The sequence below is a fragment of the Camelus bactrianus genome, chromosome X, assembly GCF_048773025.1.
Source record: "Camelus bactrianus isolate YW-2024 breed Bactrian camel chromosome X, ASM4877302v1, whole genome shotgun sequence".
Taxonomy (NCBI): domain Eukaryota; kingdom Metazoa; phylum Chordata; class Mammalia; order Artiodactyla; family Camelidae; genus Camelus; species Camelus bactrianus.
Genome location: NC_133575.1, coordinates 13,733,316 through 13,750,360, shown reverse-complemented (window position 1 = coordinate 13,750,360; position 17,045 = coordinate 13,733,316). Strand labels below are relative to the sequence as shown.

General features: G+C 33.7%; 1 protein-coding gene across 3 annotated transcripts in view; it reads left to right on the top strand.

Moving 5' to 3' along the window:
• The window catches only part of SCML2 (Scm polycomb group protein like 2), a 91,896-nt gene that overhangs the window by 37,854 nt on the left and 36,997 nt on the right, over positions 1–17,045 (top strand). For all 3 annotated transcript variants that reach the window (XM_074359056.1, XM_074359054.1, XM_074359055.1), the window contains one exon: positions 861–1,104. In XM_074359056.1, coding sequence (XP_074215157.1) covers positions 861–1,104 — 244 coding nt within the window. The remainder of the gene's footprint in view (positions 1–860; positions 1,105–17,045) is intronic.

Sequence of the window (17,045 nt, the reverse complement as noted above, 5' to 3'; positions counted from 1 at the left end):
CTGATACCTGGGCCCCACCTCAGACGAATTTAATCAGCATCAATGGCAGTGTGGCCCCAGGTGATTCTAATACTGTCAGACTGGGAACTACTGGTCTAGGACCATTTCCAGGTTTCTGGCTTGGGTCACTGGATTGCTGATGGTGCTGTTTACTAGGATAAAAAGCAAATTGAAAAAAGATGTTGCTTTTAATGTAGCACTTGGGCTCTCTAAGAATCCTTTTAGTATTTGCATGACTTCAACTAACAAATACTTTTTAAATATTTGTTTCTGGATTGGATATCATAAATGACCCCAGACTATATAGATGACTTTCATATTCTTGTGTCTTCATTTCATACTTTGAGTTTCTTTTTAGGTATTACCTGTATTATCTGCTGCTGTTCTTTCTCTTTGGACTTACTACCTTTCAGTATACCCTGTAATTTACTTATTGTTAGGTTTGTTTGATTATCTTTGAAAAATTTTTTTGTTGCTTCCTCTCCTTCATCCTGTCCAGCCCCACAACCACTGCTACCACCACTACTAGAATGTAATTTCCACCAGAACAGAGATCTTATATTTTTTTTCACCAATAAATGCCAAATTCCTGGTACATAGTATATAATACATATTTCTTGAATGAATGAATGAAGTACTATCAGGCTGGTTTTGTTTTCTTCTAAGCTCTTGGCTCTGCTCCAGAGTAAGTGAGATATTGTAGAGCAGAATTTCAGAGGGATCTGTGAGAACTGTTTCTTCCTGTATTTAATTGATAAAGACGAAGCTTAACTTCTGGTTGCTAAAGGTTGTAAGAATATAATTGAGCAAATGCTTCTTAATACATCTTAACAATGAAAACTTTTTTAATGTTTTGGTAGGAGCCACCAAAGCCACCTCTAAATAATTTTAAAGTGGGAATGAAACTTGAAGCTATAGACAAAAAGAACCCTTATCTGATCTGCCCTGCAACTATTGGAGATGTTAAAGGAGATGAAGTTTATATCACATTCGATGGCTGGAGTGGAGCTTTTGATTATTGGTGCAAGTATGATTGTCGAGATATTTTCCCAGTAGGGTGGTGTCGCCTCACAGGAGATGTATTACAACCACCAGGAGCTCATGGTAAGATAATGATGATAACTGACTAGTACGTGTTCTTTTATTTTATTGAAGTTAGGTCTAACTGCTGTTGGCATTAAGGTTAGGACTTCATGCCCAACTGAGGAGCAGCAGGCAGAACAGTGAGGGTACTGTCCAGGCTAGAGAACTGGAGATAAAAGAAAGCTATAATTAGAACCTAGCATCATAGTCTGAATTGACAGTCCGTAACAGAGAATATGGGCAAAGCTATAAGTCACACTTAGACCATTGAAGCCTTGCTGCTGTAAGCATTTTGGGGTGCTCAGCTACCTTTACAGTTGATATTCTATTTAAAATTATGCATAGTATTCCATTGTTTATATCTCAAAGATAGTTTCTTAAAGGTTGGGCATAACAACTGTTATATACACGTTTTACATGATTTCATTTGTTTTTCCAAGTTAAATTGATACTTTGATATTATTGTTAAGTAAAATCTACATGTCAGTGAAAATTTTTGACTGTGGAAGCCATTGTGGATTAGTGCTTCGTTTTAGTCATGTGTTTATCAGTTGTAATGCTGTGCTTCCTAAGTTGAATACTATGTCATCTAGTCTAGATATTTTCTTTCAGAGAAAAGTCATCAAAATATTGAAGCTCCTTGATTGTCTCTTCCAAGTATATAGACATGCCTAACCTGGTCTTCTGTGATGGAATTACTGCTGAGATTTAGTGGAGTCTAAGCACAGAACTGAATCATTGGCCTAAGTTAAATGTAAACTTACTAGTTGAACACATGTAAACATACTTAATGTTTACCCTACTAAATTTGTTTATTTATACCAGAAAAAAAAGAAAGGTTGGTCTAGAAAATGATTAGGTAATGTGTATGGAGGAAGGCTGTGGCTAGATATGAGAATATAGCCATATTATTTTTATAATTGCTATTAGAATCTTCTGTGATTTGGAACTTTAACACATCCCATTATACTACAATACTGCATACTATGATGTTCTTTTTATTAGGTACCTTTTTTACCAGTTCTCTGCTGCCATAATTTTAAGACAGATATTAATGGTAGATTTTTATAAAAAATTTAGTATAATACAGATATATATGTGCATATGGCACTAAAATAAGGCATAGTTTCTGCCCTCAAGAAGTTTACCTTCTAGTGGGAGAGGGATGAATGGAGGGATAGATTTGTTTTTTAAAAATACAATACAGAATTAGTATATAAAAATAGTGACGTATGCTAGATATTAAGGTGGCCCAAAGACATCCAGTCCGTTTAGGCTGGAGGTAAAGGTGGTTAGGTAAAGGAAAGTTTCACAAAAAGACACATGATTTGAGTATTAAGAGAGGAGAAGGAGCTTGCCAGGCAGAAGGGAGACAAAGGTAGGGGGCACAACAAAGGTAAAATTACACAGTGTGTTCTGAAAACTGATGAGTTCAATTTGGGACACGGTGACTTTGGAATGAGTGGTCAAGAATGCTGTTTTCCTCCACTATCTGGTCTCCCCCCACCTTTTTTTCTTTTGTCTTAGTAGCAGAGTTCGGCTGCCTAATGTAAAGACTAGATTTCTAGCCTTTCTAGTAGTTAGATATGGCCATGAGACTTAAGTCCTGGTCTATGGGATAAAAGTATAGGTAGTGTGTTCTACTTCCAGGAAGTGTATTACAGAGAGGTGAATGCCCCATTCTCTCTTCCTTCTTGCTTCTGTCCTGCTGCTTAGGAATGTGGTTATTTTGGGGGGAGCTCCATCTTGAACTTTGAAATGGGGGCCATATGGAGTAGAGTGGAAAGCAGAAAGGAGCCAGAGTCTCTGAGAACTTTGTGGAGCAGAATTTTTATAGTAGCCTATTCCAGACTGTTGTAAGAGAGAAACTTCTGTGTTATGTAAACCACCATTTCAGGCTTTTCTCTTACTATTAGCTGAATTTAATCCTAACTAATTCAGGACAGCCTGGTGGCCATGTCCATTGGATCGATGCATATACAAGTATGAAGCCTAAAAGAGTTAGATTTTGGTTGACAGAGCAGGCTTGAAAATCACCATGTTCATTCAAATAAATACTCTTTGTCAGGAGAGATTATAGGTGCTGGCGGGGAAGGGGTGGGCAGTTTACACATCCTGTTGAGAGATGTAAGTGGTGAAAGTTTGAGGTGTGGTTTTAATTGTACATATGTAACAGGTGGAAGTAGAAGAGGACCCATGACAGAACCTTGTGGGTTAACATTTAAGACAGTAATTCTCTTGAATCACTTGAATCACCTGGGGGAACTTGTTAAAAGACTGATGCCCTAGTACTCACATCTAGGGGTTCTGAATCAGTAGGTCCTGAGTAGGGCTCAAGTGTTTCCATTGCACATGGTTTGAGGCCTAAACTTTGAGAAACACAAGAATAAGAGATGGGTAGATGATAGAATTCAATTTAGGACACTGAGAAAAAGCATGTATAAATGTAGAAGAGTCACGAGATTGATGCCTCCAAAAACAAGAGAAGAAAGATTTTAAGCAGTAAATATTCAGCACTATCAAATGCAGCATTAAAGTCAAGAGGGAGAGCTCATTAGTGGTCTTAAGTAAAAGTGTGATTACTAGACTTATTTGAAAAAAATGGATATAGAGAGTTGAGTAAATAGGAGATGCAAAGTGTTTTTTAAAATGTGGCTTCACCAATGTTTTCTGAGATCTGCCTCCTCTGTCCTCTACCACACTAGACTTTTCACCAGTTAAAGTGAAATTTAGATCCTTTACCTCAATTTATGTCTCTTTACCCTCCACCATTCATAACTGTCTTATTTCTCCTGCATTCATTGAGAGTGGCATTAGACAGTGTGATACTTTTTGCTTCAACCATAAAACATAATTTAGAAAACTCAAGAGGAGAAGGAAAGTCTATTGTATTTACCCACAGTTTTACTCTTTCAGTCTTCCTTCTTCCTTCCTGATTTTCAAAGATTCCTTCTTTTGTCTTGTTTTGTTTTGTTTAGAGAACTTCTTTTAGTCATTCTTTTAGAGTATGTCGTCTGGCAACAAATTCTTAGTTTTCCTTAATCCAGGAATGTCTCTATTTCTCCTTCATTCTTGAAAGATGGTTGCTGGATATAGAATTCCAGGTTGGCAGTTGTTTTCTTTCAGCACTTGAAAAATGTTGTGCAGCTTCCTTCTGACTTCCATGGTTTCTGATGAGAAGTTTGCTTTTATTCGAATTGTTTTTCCCCTATAAGTTTCATTATGATTGAGTCTTTTTCCTAGTAGTTCTTCCAATGTTTACTTTATGCTTATCTGTTTTCTGGCTACATTATCAGGTGTATACAAATTTTGAACTCTTATAACTTCCTAGTCAATTGAACCTTCTGTAGTAATCCTTTTTATGGTGTTTGTTTGTTTGCTTTACCTTAAAGTCTACTTTATCTTGTGTCAGTGTAGTTACACCAGCTTTTGTTGGTGTTTTTATTCTTTTTCTCTCTTTGTCTAATTTTCAACCTTTATCTATCCTAATCTAAAAAGGTGCATTTCTTGCAAATAGTTGGATTTTGATTTTTTGGCAAGTCAGCTTGTCTTTTAACTGAAGCTTTTAATCTGTTTATATTTATTGTAATCACAGATATATTGAATTTTCAATATGCCATCTAATTTTGTGCTTTGTAGTTGTCTTGGCTTTTCTATGTTTTATTTTCCTTTTTTGGGTTATTTTTTCTTATTCCATTTGTTCCCCTCTTCTTGTTTGAAAGTTATACACTATATTTTCTGTTCTTTTAATACTCTAGGAATTTTAACATGCTTTCTTAAAGGAAGCCTGAAATTAATCAATATCTCTATTCTGCACTGACAGTGAAAGGAACTTAGAATACCTATTTACTCCTTTCAAATTCATGTTATTACTGTTGTATATTTTAATTATGTATTTTTGTAATCCTATAAACTATTATTGTTGTTGTTTACATAGTCAATATTTGTTGAGATTGACCAATATATTCAACATGTTCTTTGCTCTTTATTCCTCCATAGCATCTCAAACCTTTCATCTGGAATTAATTTTCTTCTGTCTAGGGTAGAGCCTTCAGAATTTCCTTTAGTGAGTATTTGCTAGTGGCATGCTTTCTCAGTTTATGTTCATCTGAATATGTCTTTCAACTCTTTCAACTCTTTCCTTGAAAGACATTTTCTCTCGATGTAGAATTCTAGGTTGGCAGCTATTTTCTTTCAGCACATTGAAGTTACCATTCTTTTGCCTTTTGATTTCCATTGCTGTTGAGAATTCAGCTGTCATTCTCTTCCCTCTGACTATAATCTCATTTTTTTCTCTAGCTGCTTTAATATTTTCCTGTTGTCTTTGTGTTTTGCATTTTCACTCTGATACTTCTAGGTGTGGGTTTTGTTGAATCTTGGCAAAACTATGCTTACATGAATGATAAGTTGTTTACTTTCATTGTGAAAATTTTTAAATGTTTGATACTATAATTTAACTGTTTTATCATTAAGGATTTCAAATGACACAAGCAATGTGACATTGTAAGACACTTTTTACAACGTTTTTTCATTTTTCTTTTTTTGTCCTTTTTTAAAAATTGAGGTGTAGTTGATTTGCAACATTGTGTTTCAGGTGTACAGCAAAGTGATTCAGTTATATACATTTTTTTCAGATTATTTTCCATTTTAGGTTATTACAAGAGATTGAATATAGTTCCTTGTCCTATATAGTAAATCTTTGTTGCTTATCTACTTTTTGTATATTAGTATGTATCTGTTAATCCTATACTCCTGATTTGTCCCTCCTCCCCATTCCCCTTTGGTAACCATAAGTTTGTTTTCTATGTCCGTGAGTCTCTTTGTTTTGTATATAGATTCTTGTCTTATTTTTTAGATTCCACATATCAGTGATATCATTTAATTTTTGTCTTTCTCTGTCTGACTTACTTCACTTAGTATGATATTCTCTCGGTCCATCCATGATGCTACAGATGGCAGTATTTCATTTTTTTTTTAATGGCTGAGTGATATTCCATTGTATGTATACACCACATCTTCTTAAACCAATCATCTGTTGATGGACACCTGGATTGTTTCCATGTCTTAGCTATTACAGTGCTTCTGTGAACATTGGGGTGCATGTATCTTTTCAAATTGGTTTTCATATTTTCCAGATATACGCCCAGGAGTGGGATTGCTGGGTCATCATCATGGTAGCTCTATTTTTAGTTTTCTAAGGAACCTTCATACTGTTTTCTATAGTGGCTAAACCAATTTACACTCCCACCAGCAGTATAGGAGGGTTTTCTTCACACCCTCTCCAACATTTGTTATGTGTAGAGTTTTTGTTAATGGCCATTCTGACTGGTGTGAGGTGATGTTCATTGTAGTTTTGATTTGCATTTCTCTTACAATTAGCGATGTTGAGCATCTCTTCATGTGCCTGTTGGCCATCTGTATATCTTCTTTGGAGAAGTGTCTGTTTAAGTCTTCTGCCCATTTTTGGATTGGGTTATTTGGTTTTTTGATATTGAGTTGTATGAGTTCTTTGTGAATTTTGGATATTAACTCCTTGTTGGTCGCATTATTTTCAAATATTTTTTCCCATTCCATAATTTGTCTTTTCATTTTGTTGATGGTTTCTTTTACTGTGCAAAAGCTTTTAAGTGTGATTAGGTCACATTTGTTCATTTTTGCTTTTATTTCTTTTTCCTAGGAAGGCCAATCTAAGACAATATTGCTACAATTTATGTCTGAGAATGTTTTTCCTATTTTCTAGCAGTTTGATGGTGTCATGTCTTATATTTAGGCCTTTAAACCATTTTGAGTTTATTTTTGTATGTGGTATGAGGGAGTGTTCTTATTTCATTGATTAACCTGTATCTGTCCAGCTTTCCCAATTCCACTTGTTGAAGAGACTGTCTTTTCTCCATTGTATATTCTTGCCTCCTTTGTTGTAGATGAATTGGCCATAGGTGTGTAGGTTTAGTTCTGGGCTCCCTATTCTGTTCCATTGATCTATATGTCTATTTTTGTCCCAGTACCATGCTGTTTTGATTACTGTAGCTTTGTAGTATTGTTTATGACTTTCTTTGAATACAAATAATCCAACCCATGCTAAGGTAGGTTTTGGAAGCAGTAGAGTAGAAACAAAGATGTGCCCATTGGTACCACATTCTGATTTGTAGATTCACAGAAGTCCCCAGAATAACCTTAGGATTCTGGGGACAGTATGGTGAAAAATTGTTAGTTCAGGGGGTGGGAAGGGATAAATTGGGAGTTTGAGGTTTGCAAATATTAACTAATATATATATAAAATAGATAAATGACAAGTTCATACTATATAGCATAGGGAGTATATTCAATGTCTTGTAGTAACTTATGGTGAAAAAGAATATGAAAACAAATATATGTATGTTCATGTATGACTGAAGCATTTGCTGTGCACTGGGAATTGACACAACATTGTAAACTGACTATACTTCAATAAAATATATATATATATATATATATATATATATATATATATATATATATATACAAAAAATTGTTAGTGCATAATCACTCAAAAGACATTGTATATATGATTCATTTTGATTTTTTTCAAGCATTTGCTTATTAATTGCAGATTAATATGGTTAGTGCTATACTTACACAAGGTGAAATACTCTTTTTGCATAGAGAAAACATTTATTTTAGCAATATATCATTCATTAGATGACAGCTATAATATAAAGTATCATTTTTAGATACAATGTGATATATTCTTGAAAGCCAAATATTTTAAAATTATTTTTAATGTAATTTTTCTCTAATAGAAAAAGTAATAAATGCAAAAAACAAAAAAATGAGAAAAGCACATAGAGATAATCATAGCAAACAGTTTTATCTATATTTGTTTTCATAGTGCCCTTTTTTCTTTTTGTTTTACACATGGATGTTTAGAACATGCACCCAGCCAAATTAGTAGAAAAATGGTAAGTTATGGTATATTTACTCCTTAGAATAATATAGAACAATTTAGAATAGTGAGAGTTTTCCCATTTACTAAGAATGAAAATTCTCCAGGATGTATTAAATAAAAAAAAAAACCAAATACATATGTATAATGCCATTAAGTTAAAACAAAACAAGTATGTATTTCTATATGTAACTATTGATGCATGTGTATAATTCCATAGAAAAGATCTGAAAGGCTACACAGTGTATCGAATCTGTAATAGTAATTATTTCTGGAAAGGGGTGTAGGGTGGTAAAGGAAGTGGTAATGGGGACTTGATTTTATCTGTGGCCTTTTTTAAAAAAAACAAGAATGTATTTGTATTTTACATTAGTATCTCTAGATTAATTAACAGTTTCAGTTTGAAAAGAGATTATCCTTCATATTTTACTTTCTTGACTACTTTTTCATGATATCTTGTGATTGTATTCCCATGTGAAATATATCTCTACAAATTCAGTTTTATTTCTGTTTTATATTCCATCATATGGTTATATCGTAATTTATTTAACCAAACTTCTATTTTGTTTGACATTTATAACATTTCAAGATTTATGTTACTAAACTAGATGATATGAAGACTATATTTTTGCATACTTCTCTAGTTATTTACATAGAATAAGTTTGCTGAGTAGGGGGGTATGTTTCTCAGGCTGACAAATTGTCATTCAGAAAGGTGTACTCATTTCCACTCCCCTCAGAGGTGGGTGAAAATGTTTTTTTCCTTCTCCAGTCAATTTTGGTCATTATCTTATTTTTGCTAATTTTAAAAATGTTATTAAAAAATTTTTTTTTCCTAGATTACGAGTGAGGTTAAATCTTTTTCTTTCCATGTATTTTGGCCAATAGTATATCTTTATCATTTTCCTGCTAATTACCTTTTCCCACTTTTTTCTTAGAGTGTTCCTTAACTTGTTGTTCTGTTTGAGTGCTTCATTTATTGCACATATCAACCCTTTGTCAGAAAAGTAAAAACTTTTCCTCAGTGCTTTGCTTTTTAATGTTATTTAGGGTCTTTTTAGAAAACGTACAGAAATATTAAACTTATCCACTTGAATGTTTAATAATTTTTTAAACGTTTTTTATTGAGTTATAGTCATTTTACAATGTTGTGTCAAATTCCAGTGTAGAGCACAATTTTTCAGTTATACATGAGCATACATATATTCATTGTCACATTTTTTTTCGCTGTGAGCTACCACAAGATCTTGTATATATTTCCCTGTGCTATACAGTATAATCTTGTTTATTCCACATATACCTGTCAGTATCTACAAATTTTGAACTCCCAGTCTATCCCTTCCCACCCACCTCCCCCTTGGCAACCACAAGTTTGTATTCTAATGGTATTTTCTTTCTCTTTCTGGCTTACTTCACTTAGAATGACATTCTCCAGGGACATTCATGTTGCTGCAAATGGCATTATGTTGTCATTTTTTATGGCTGAATAGAATTCCATTGTATAAATATACCACATCTTCTTTATCCAGTCATCTGTCGATGGACATTTAGGCTGTTTCCATGTCTTGGCTATTGTAAATAGTGCTGCTGTGAACACTGGGGTGCAGGTGTCTTTTTAAAGTAGGGTTCCTTCTGGATAGATGCCCAGGAGCAGGATTCCTGGGTCATATGGTAAGTCTATTCCTAATCTTTTGAGGAATCTCCACACTGTTTTTCACAGTGGCTGCACCAAACTGCATTCCCACCAGCAGTGTAGGAGGGTTCCCTTTTCTCCACAGCCTCTCCAGCATTTGTGATTTGTGGACTTTTAAATGATGGCCATTCTGACTGGTGTGAGGTGATACCTCATCATAGTTTTGATTTGCATTTCTCTGATAATTAGTGATATTGAGCATTTTTTCATGTGCCTATTGATCATTTGTATTTCTTCCTTGGAGAATTACTTGTTTAGGTCTTCTGCCCATTTTTGGATTGAGTTGTTTGGTTTTTTGTTATTATGCCATATGAGCTGCTTATATATTCTGGAGATCAAGCCTTTGTCGGTTTCATTGTTTGCAAAAATTTTCTCCCATTCCGTAGGTTGTCTTTTTGTTTTACTTATGGTTTCCTTTGCTGTGCAGAAGCTTGTAAGTTTAATTAGGTCCCATTTGTTTATTCTTGCTTTTATTTCTGTTGCTTGGGTAGATTGCCCTAGGAGAACATTTTTGAGATGTATGTCAGATAATGTTTTGCCTATATTTTCTTTTAGGAGGTTTATTGTATCTTGTCTTATGTTTAAGTCTTTGATCCATTTTGAGTTTACTTTTGTGTATGGTGTAAGGGAGTGTTCTAGCTTCATTGTTTTACATGCTGCTGTCCAGTTATCCCAACACCATTTGCTGAAGAGACTGTCTTTATTTGATTGTATATCCTTGCCTCCTTTATCAAAGATTAGTTGACCAATGTTTGTGGGTTCATTTCTGGGCTCTCTATTCTGTTCTGTTGGTCCATATGTCTGTTTTTGTCCCAATACCATGCTGTCTTGATGACTATAGCTCTATAGTATTGTCTGAAGTCTGGGAGAGTTATTCCTCCAGCCTTTCTTTTTCTTCAGTAATGCTTTGGCAATTCTAGGTCTTTTGTGGTTCCATATAAATTTTATTATGATTTGTTCTAGTTCTGTGAACTATGTCCTGGGTAATTTGATAGGGATTGCATTAAATCTGTAGATTGCCTTGAGCAGTATGGCCATTTTAACAATATTGATTCTTCTAATCCAGGAGCATGGGATATGTTTCCATTTTTTAAAGTCTTCTTTAATTTCCTTAATCAGTGTTTTATAGTTTTCCATGTATAAGTCTTTCACCTCCTTGGTTAGGTTTATTCCTAGATATTTTATTACTTTGGGTGCTATTTTAAAGGGGATTGTTTGTTTACTTTCTTTTTCTGTAGATTCATCGTTAGTGTAAAGAAATGGAATGTTTAATAATTTAAGGGCCTTAAAGTTAAATAATTTCAAAAGGCACAAATAATATTAAATTAATTGAATGTCATAAATTTAAAAGATCTGTATTGTTTTAATTTGTTTTGACTATTTCTTAAACAAATTGGAAATGTTTGCTTTTCAACCTTTGCTTTTCAACATTTTTATAGGATACAGTACTTAAAACGTTTTCAAATAAGGACTAAAGACAATTTGCTTGTATATTTTCTTAAAGAAATGTAGTGAGGCATCCATGGATGCTACTTTATTTGACTTTACATTAAAACCTTCTTTAAGCTTTATGGTTTTCTTTTCAAAAATAGTAATTAAATTTAATTTCCTTTAAAACTTTTTCCAACAGTTTTTCCCCCAGTATTAACATTTCTGTAATCAGAAACAGCCAAGTTCTTATCAGGTTTATCATTGGTAGAAAAAAACCATTGAGAAACATAACCAGCAGAAATTTAAGCAAACCGTGTGGCTTTTTTCCCCTTGTTTATTTAGGTTTTCCTGTCTTGTCTCCTGTTAATGACTCTTAAGTCTTTCAAAGCTCTTTACTTCTGCTTCGTGCTGTCACAGCTCATCAGATTTATTCTGGAGACCTGTACAGGGTGTCTGGTGAGAAAGAGTGTGTGTGCTGCTATGTCATTGGCAACTTAAGGCTGAATCAAGTAAACTAAAACAAGGTCCGTTGTAGATTTTCTTCTTGCAGAATTTACTTGCTCTTGCTGTCCTTTGTTTCAATTTGTCCCCCTCCACTTTGTAGCTTATACATATAGTTTTCTCTAAAAAAGTGATAGAAATTTAGGAATGCCCTGTAAACTGTTGGTTTCTTCTCATATTGCCCCTTCCTTTGTCTTCGGCATATATAGTTATAGAAATTTATGGCCAGTCATTTCATTAAAGTTCAAATATTTAATACACAAAGGAGCAAGACTTGGAATCCAGCAATTTAGAATCATTATTGGGACAACTATTATTTTAAAGGCTATTTATGATTTAAAAAAATTTTTTCTTTTTCCTGTCTTTATTTGGGAAAGTTTGTTAACAAATAGGTTACTGTTTCACTTTATAAACACAATAAATGTAGGTTTTTAGTCTTCTCAGAAATTGGGGAAATTCAGAAGGAGATTCTTCTCAAAAGTTTGATCCAGTATTAATTTTTTTCTAGTATTGTGGGATATTCAAAAATTTTTATTTTGTTTTATAAATTGCTACATTGTAAACCACTTACCTGGCTTTAAGGGTACTTAAATACTTTTAAAGTTAACTATATAATTAAACTTTAAATTTATGTAATTTCTAAAACATTGATGAATTAGTTTTATTTGACTTAGCTTCAGATTTATGCATCATTGATTATAAATTAATGACCCACACTGATGTGAAGTGTAGTCTTCTAGTCTAATTCTTTAAGCAATTGTGACCGTACAGACCAGGAAAGAGGGCAGCAAACTTCCAGATGCTTTGAGTATAAAGTTGCAGGATCCCAAGGGTATAGAGGAATTCCCCTAGTCCAAAGGGAAATGCGGAGGAGGGGAAAACCTAGAATCAGGAAGGTGTAGCCAAGCATTCCTGTGTAGTGGCACCATATGCTATCAGTGGTCAACTTAACTCTTTTCTTAATAAAATCCTCCTGTTTATTTGGGTTCCCCATCCCCTGCCTCTCATGGAAATAGCTTTAATTTTCAAGTGGAACTTAATGGTAATATGACATTTCCTTCACAACTTTGTAAAACATTTTTGATAATGAATAATTGGTAGAACTATCATGTTAGGTTTTCTTTGTTTAGTAATTCAGACATAAATTGTATGAATAGGAACTTTCTTCTAAAGATTAAAGTAAAAAATAGATTTTAAATATAATTATCTTGGACACTGTTAGCTGCTTCTTTGAATGCTGGTTTATGTTGTGTGTGTATGCATGCATGTGTATGGTTTAGTTTTTAATTAAAATTTTAAGGGAGTGGGTTTTAAAATCTAAACTTTTGATCTTTTTAAAAATGTAACTAGTCATTTTATATTATAGTCCTATTTGGTAAAGCCCTTCCTATGTAATATTTTTCTTTTGAGCTGTTTCAAAGTTAGTCTTTTGAGAAGTATTTCAAAGTTCCCAGTGAGCAAAGTAGCTGCTCCCCACCCCCACCTCATTCTCATTTAAAAAAAAAACAAAACAAAACCAGAAATTATGGCTGCTTTTGCTCTTTGTAACCAGAGGACGTAACCAGAGGACTATGTGGTTTCTATAATTTGTGCTTCATCTCTCTTTAAATATTAAAATTAAAATTTTATAGTTTTTCAGACGTATATTTACAAACCTTTTCCTTTTATACGACTGTGTGTTTAGTAAACACCACATAAAGCAGCACTTTTCCTTTATGTTACAGTGGGTTAGATGTAGCAGAGGTACATAAAATTAAGGCGGTATAAAAAGTTCAATGTATATCAGTCCTATCAGAAAACTTCTGAATAAACACTCAAGTATTTGTTTAGATTTTTGCCCTTAATGTAGCTTATAATAAAATACAGACTAATATGCTTAGCATATTTAGTACTTTTCTTGCTTGGTATAAATGAAGTAGTTAGAAATGCTCTCAACCCAAATTATTCACTCAAAAGCCAAGAAATTTAAAACAGCTGATATTTACAGCTTGGAACAAATGTTTTACTTGTGCAAATGAGTCAGCTATTATGATGCAAAGAAGTATCTGGAAGAAAAAAAAAAAATGTCCTTTCTCTGTTTTAAGTATTTCAGCTAAATACTACAGTAATTGCAAGCAGAACCTGGAGCTTCTTTCTTGTTTCTGTTCTATGATATATTTTAACAAGTTCTCTTGAGACTATTAAAATGTCTTGGTTTTTAGGACATGTAGTCCAGCGGGGATAACTTTGTCAACAGATACAGTGGGTTGGCAGTTAGATTTCGCATGTCTTCTCATTTCTTTCCAGATTCTCTGACCCAGGGTAACCTTTGGTTCTTCTCTGAAGGCTGGAGTGAAGGAAGTTTGAGCAGGTGACTGATGATGACTGACTATACAGCTCACAGACAATGTGAATTACTTTAGCAGTCCTTTTAGTCCCCTCCTCCCACTCCCTCCCCTCCAAACCAACAAATGCAAATCGCTTCATCCCCATTTGCTAGAAATTCAGGCTTGCTTGGGCAACATGGGTTTTGTTGTTAACTTGCTTTCTCCAGAAAGGCAGTTTTATTCCTGGTAAAGGAGAAAGGCTCTCAGGTGGAACCTAAATCACCCTCATGGTAAATACAGCAACAGCTTGTTTCTCTGAAATATTTCTAAAGGTAGGAATTACCCCAAAAGTTTCTTTATATTGCAGTTGAAATGTGGTTAAAGAAATTAATTGTCTGCTTTGTTATCTTTTGTATACTAAATATCGCAGTCATTTCTTTTATCTCAAAAAATCCTCTATTTTGTTTTAAATATTACTTGTTGAAATTGTGGGCACTATTATTTGATTAGTCACTTCTAAAAATTGTTTTATGGTACAAGGGAAAAGTCAGATTTTGGTTATTTCCACCATAAAAATGGCTTAAAAAAGGAACAACCCTATTATTTTAAGTCAGACTCGATCATTTAAATCTCCAATTTATAATGAAAAGTGTTGCCAAATTTTTTTTATAGCTTTGAGGAATATTACATGTTTTTTCCCTGGTATTACATGAGACTTATTAAAAGGATTTTTATGGTATAGAAATGTGGATAACGTATCTTACTAATTAAATATAGTGTCAATACATTTAATGCATTTTGTGGAAATTATAGTGGTGACTGCTATGATTTTTTTAGGAGTATAATCGAAGTCACTGTACAGACATCATTCAGTAAGACAAAATATGCTATCATTTAAAAATTGAGTGGTTTTTAAAAGCTCAGTCTTATTAGATGAATTATGAATTGTCCTGAAACTGCTGATGTGCTTTTTTTTCCTGTGAACTTTCTTCTGAAAATATTAAAGGTTTTGGAAACTATCACCTTCTTTAATAATGTCATTATAACCAAAATCTTGGTTTCTTTTGAAGTGAGCAGACAAGAGGAGCAATTGTGAAATTAAAATAGTCTTCATGGGAAGCAAACCCTATCAAACTGGAGGGAGTGGTTTGCAAAGCATCTGTGATCCGCAAGTAGAAAACAAATATATTTTTAAAACAACACTGTTAAAGCTCTTCTAAATTCTCATTGCGGTTTCTAGCTTGTTCTTAAACTTCTATGATTTCCTTTCTAGACTAAATACTTATGAGATATAATTATATAACAGGGTAGAAAAACCATGTAAATTCTACTAAATTAGATTTTTTTATTTTAGTTTTGCATGTATGACAAGAAAAAAGGCATTGTCACTTGGGTATGGAGATAAACAACTTTAATTGTACTTTATTATTTTGTTTAAGTTAGAGAGCTATCCTTTAACCTTTCAGTTGTGTTTGGGAAATTTTTCCCAGTAACAGTTTAATAAGTTTTCAATAACCTTAAGATACAGTATTTTATACAGATTAACTTATGTTTTTTAAGGTAGGTGTATGAAGAGTTTCTTCTCTCTTTAATGTGTTCATCTTAGATCTCCAAGCCCCCTTTTGAGATGAGGGAAGGAGGAGTGAATTAAAGACAGATCCTTTCAGTATATTTGGTTTTGGTTTAGTTGTCCAGACATAATTTTTGAAGGCTACTGGAAAAGACATAGCAGCACATCCCAAATGGGAATCCTGTGTCAGACCCCAAAAGCAAGTTCTTTTAAATGAGATCTTTATTTGCTGAGTGAATGATTTACTTCTTTTTATGTGAGAGTTACCTTTTATTATATGTTTAAGGTATTTTTAATACTGTAAGACTGTGGTTCTTGGTGTTGAGGAAAAAACCTATGTGGGTCATGAAGGAGAATCAGGAAGGACAATGGAGGAGCTAGGCAAGAGGGCTGGGTTTGTTAACACTATTGCACTCTCACCATGCCAAACAAAGTGTTTCTGCTTGGTAAATGAGCAGGAAACTGAGCAGAACCCTCAGATTAGAATAGGTAACTGGGTGCAAGATTAGCTACCACTAAAAATTAAGAGATCTTCTTTTCCTTTGTAACTTCTCCAGTGTTTGCCATTTTTTCCCTTGTAGTGATTAGTTGTAAAACAAATCTTTTAAAATGAAGAGGGAGTTCAAAAAAGGACTTTTATGTTTGTTTCGGGCACAGTAGGAAAGTAAGAGAGTGAAAAAGCAGTATGCAGGGAGGGTATAGTTAAAGTGGTAAAGCGCATGCTTATTAGCATGCATGAGGTCCTATGTTCAATCCCCAGTACCTCCATCTAAATAAATAAAGAAACAAATAAAGAAAGAAATAAACGAACCTAATTGCCTCTCCCCAAAACAATAAATAAATTAATGTACATATAATAAAATAAATATTTTTAAAAAGCAATATGGTAAGTGATGATAAAAGGAAGAATGATAAGCAGAGACCTGTGGGAAGCAGAATTGAGGTGTGGGGGTGTCTGATATCTGATCAGAGAGTGCTCCTGTTATTATGAATGGTAGGCTATGTGTCTCTGACGGTCAACTGCTTGGGCAATAGAGATGCTTTTATGATTATGTTATGTTGAGTCGGCTTCTCTGAAAGATTTCTGTCTTGGTACTGAGGGGATCTGCCCTTTAATTCTGAAACTGCTGATTCTAAGTTCACTGAAGGTATGCAGTAAGCCTCTGTCGGTTTTTCTAATGTTATTTTTAGTGGATTCATGTATGCTAGTCTTAAAGTTGTATGGCTTTTTACATAATAGACTATTGTAATGCTTATGTTGAAAAGTTGTTTTCTTTAGAGACATCTAAATATTTAGAGTGACTGGTTCTGTTGTTACTCAGGAAAGTGACTAGGTTGTTTATCTTTGGGGGCATTTTATATTTTCAGTGACAATTGGTATTGTAGAATATTTAGAAAACAAGAATAAGTGATGAGTAAAATAAAAAAACTGCTTGTATTCCTGCCATCTGGATATAATCACTGTTAACATTTTGTTAGATAAGCCTTAGGAAACTTAAAAAATCAGAAATGTTCATTGCCAATAGTCATTGAGACTAA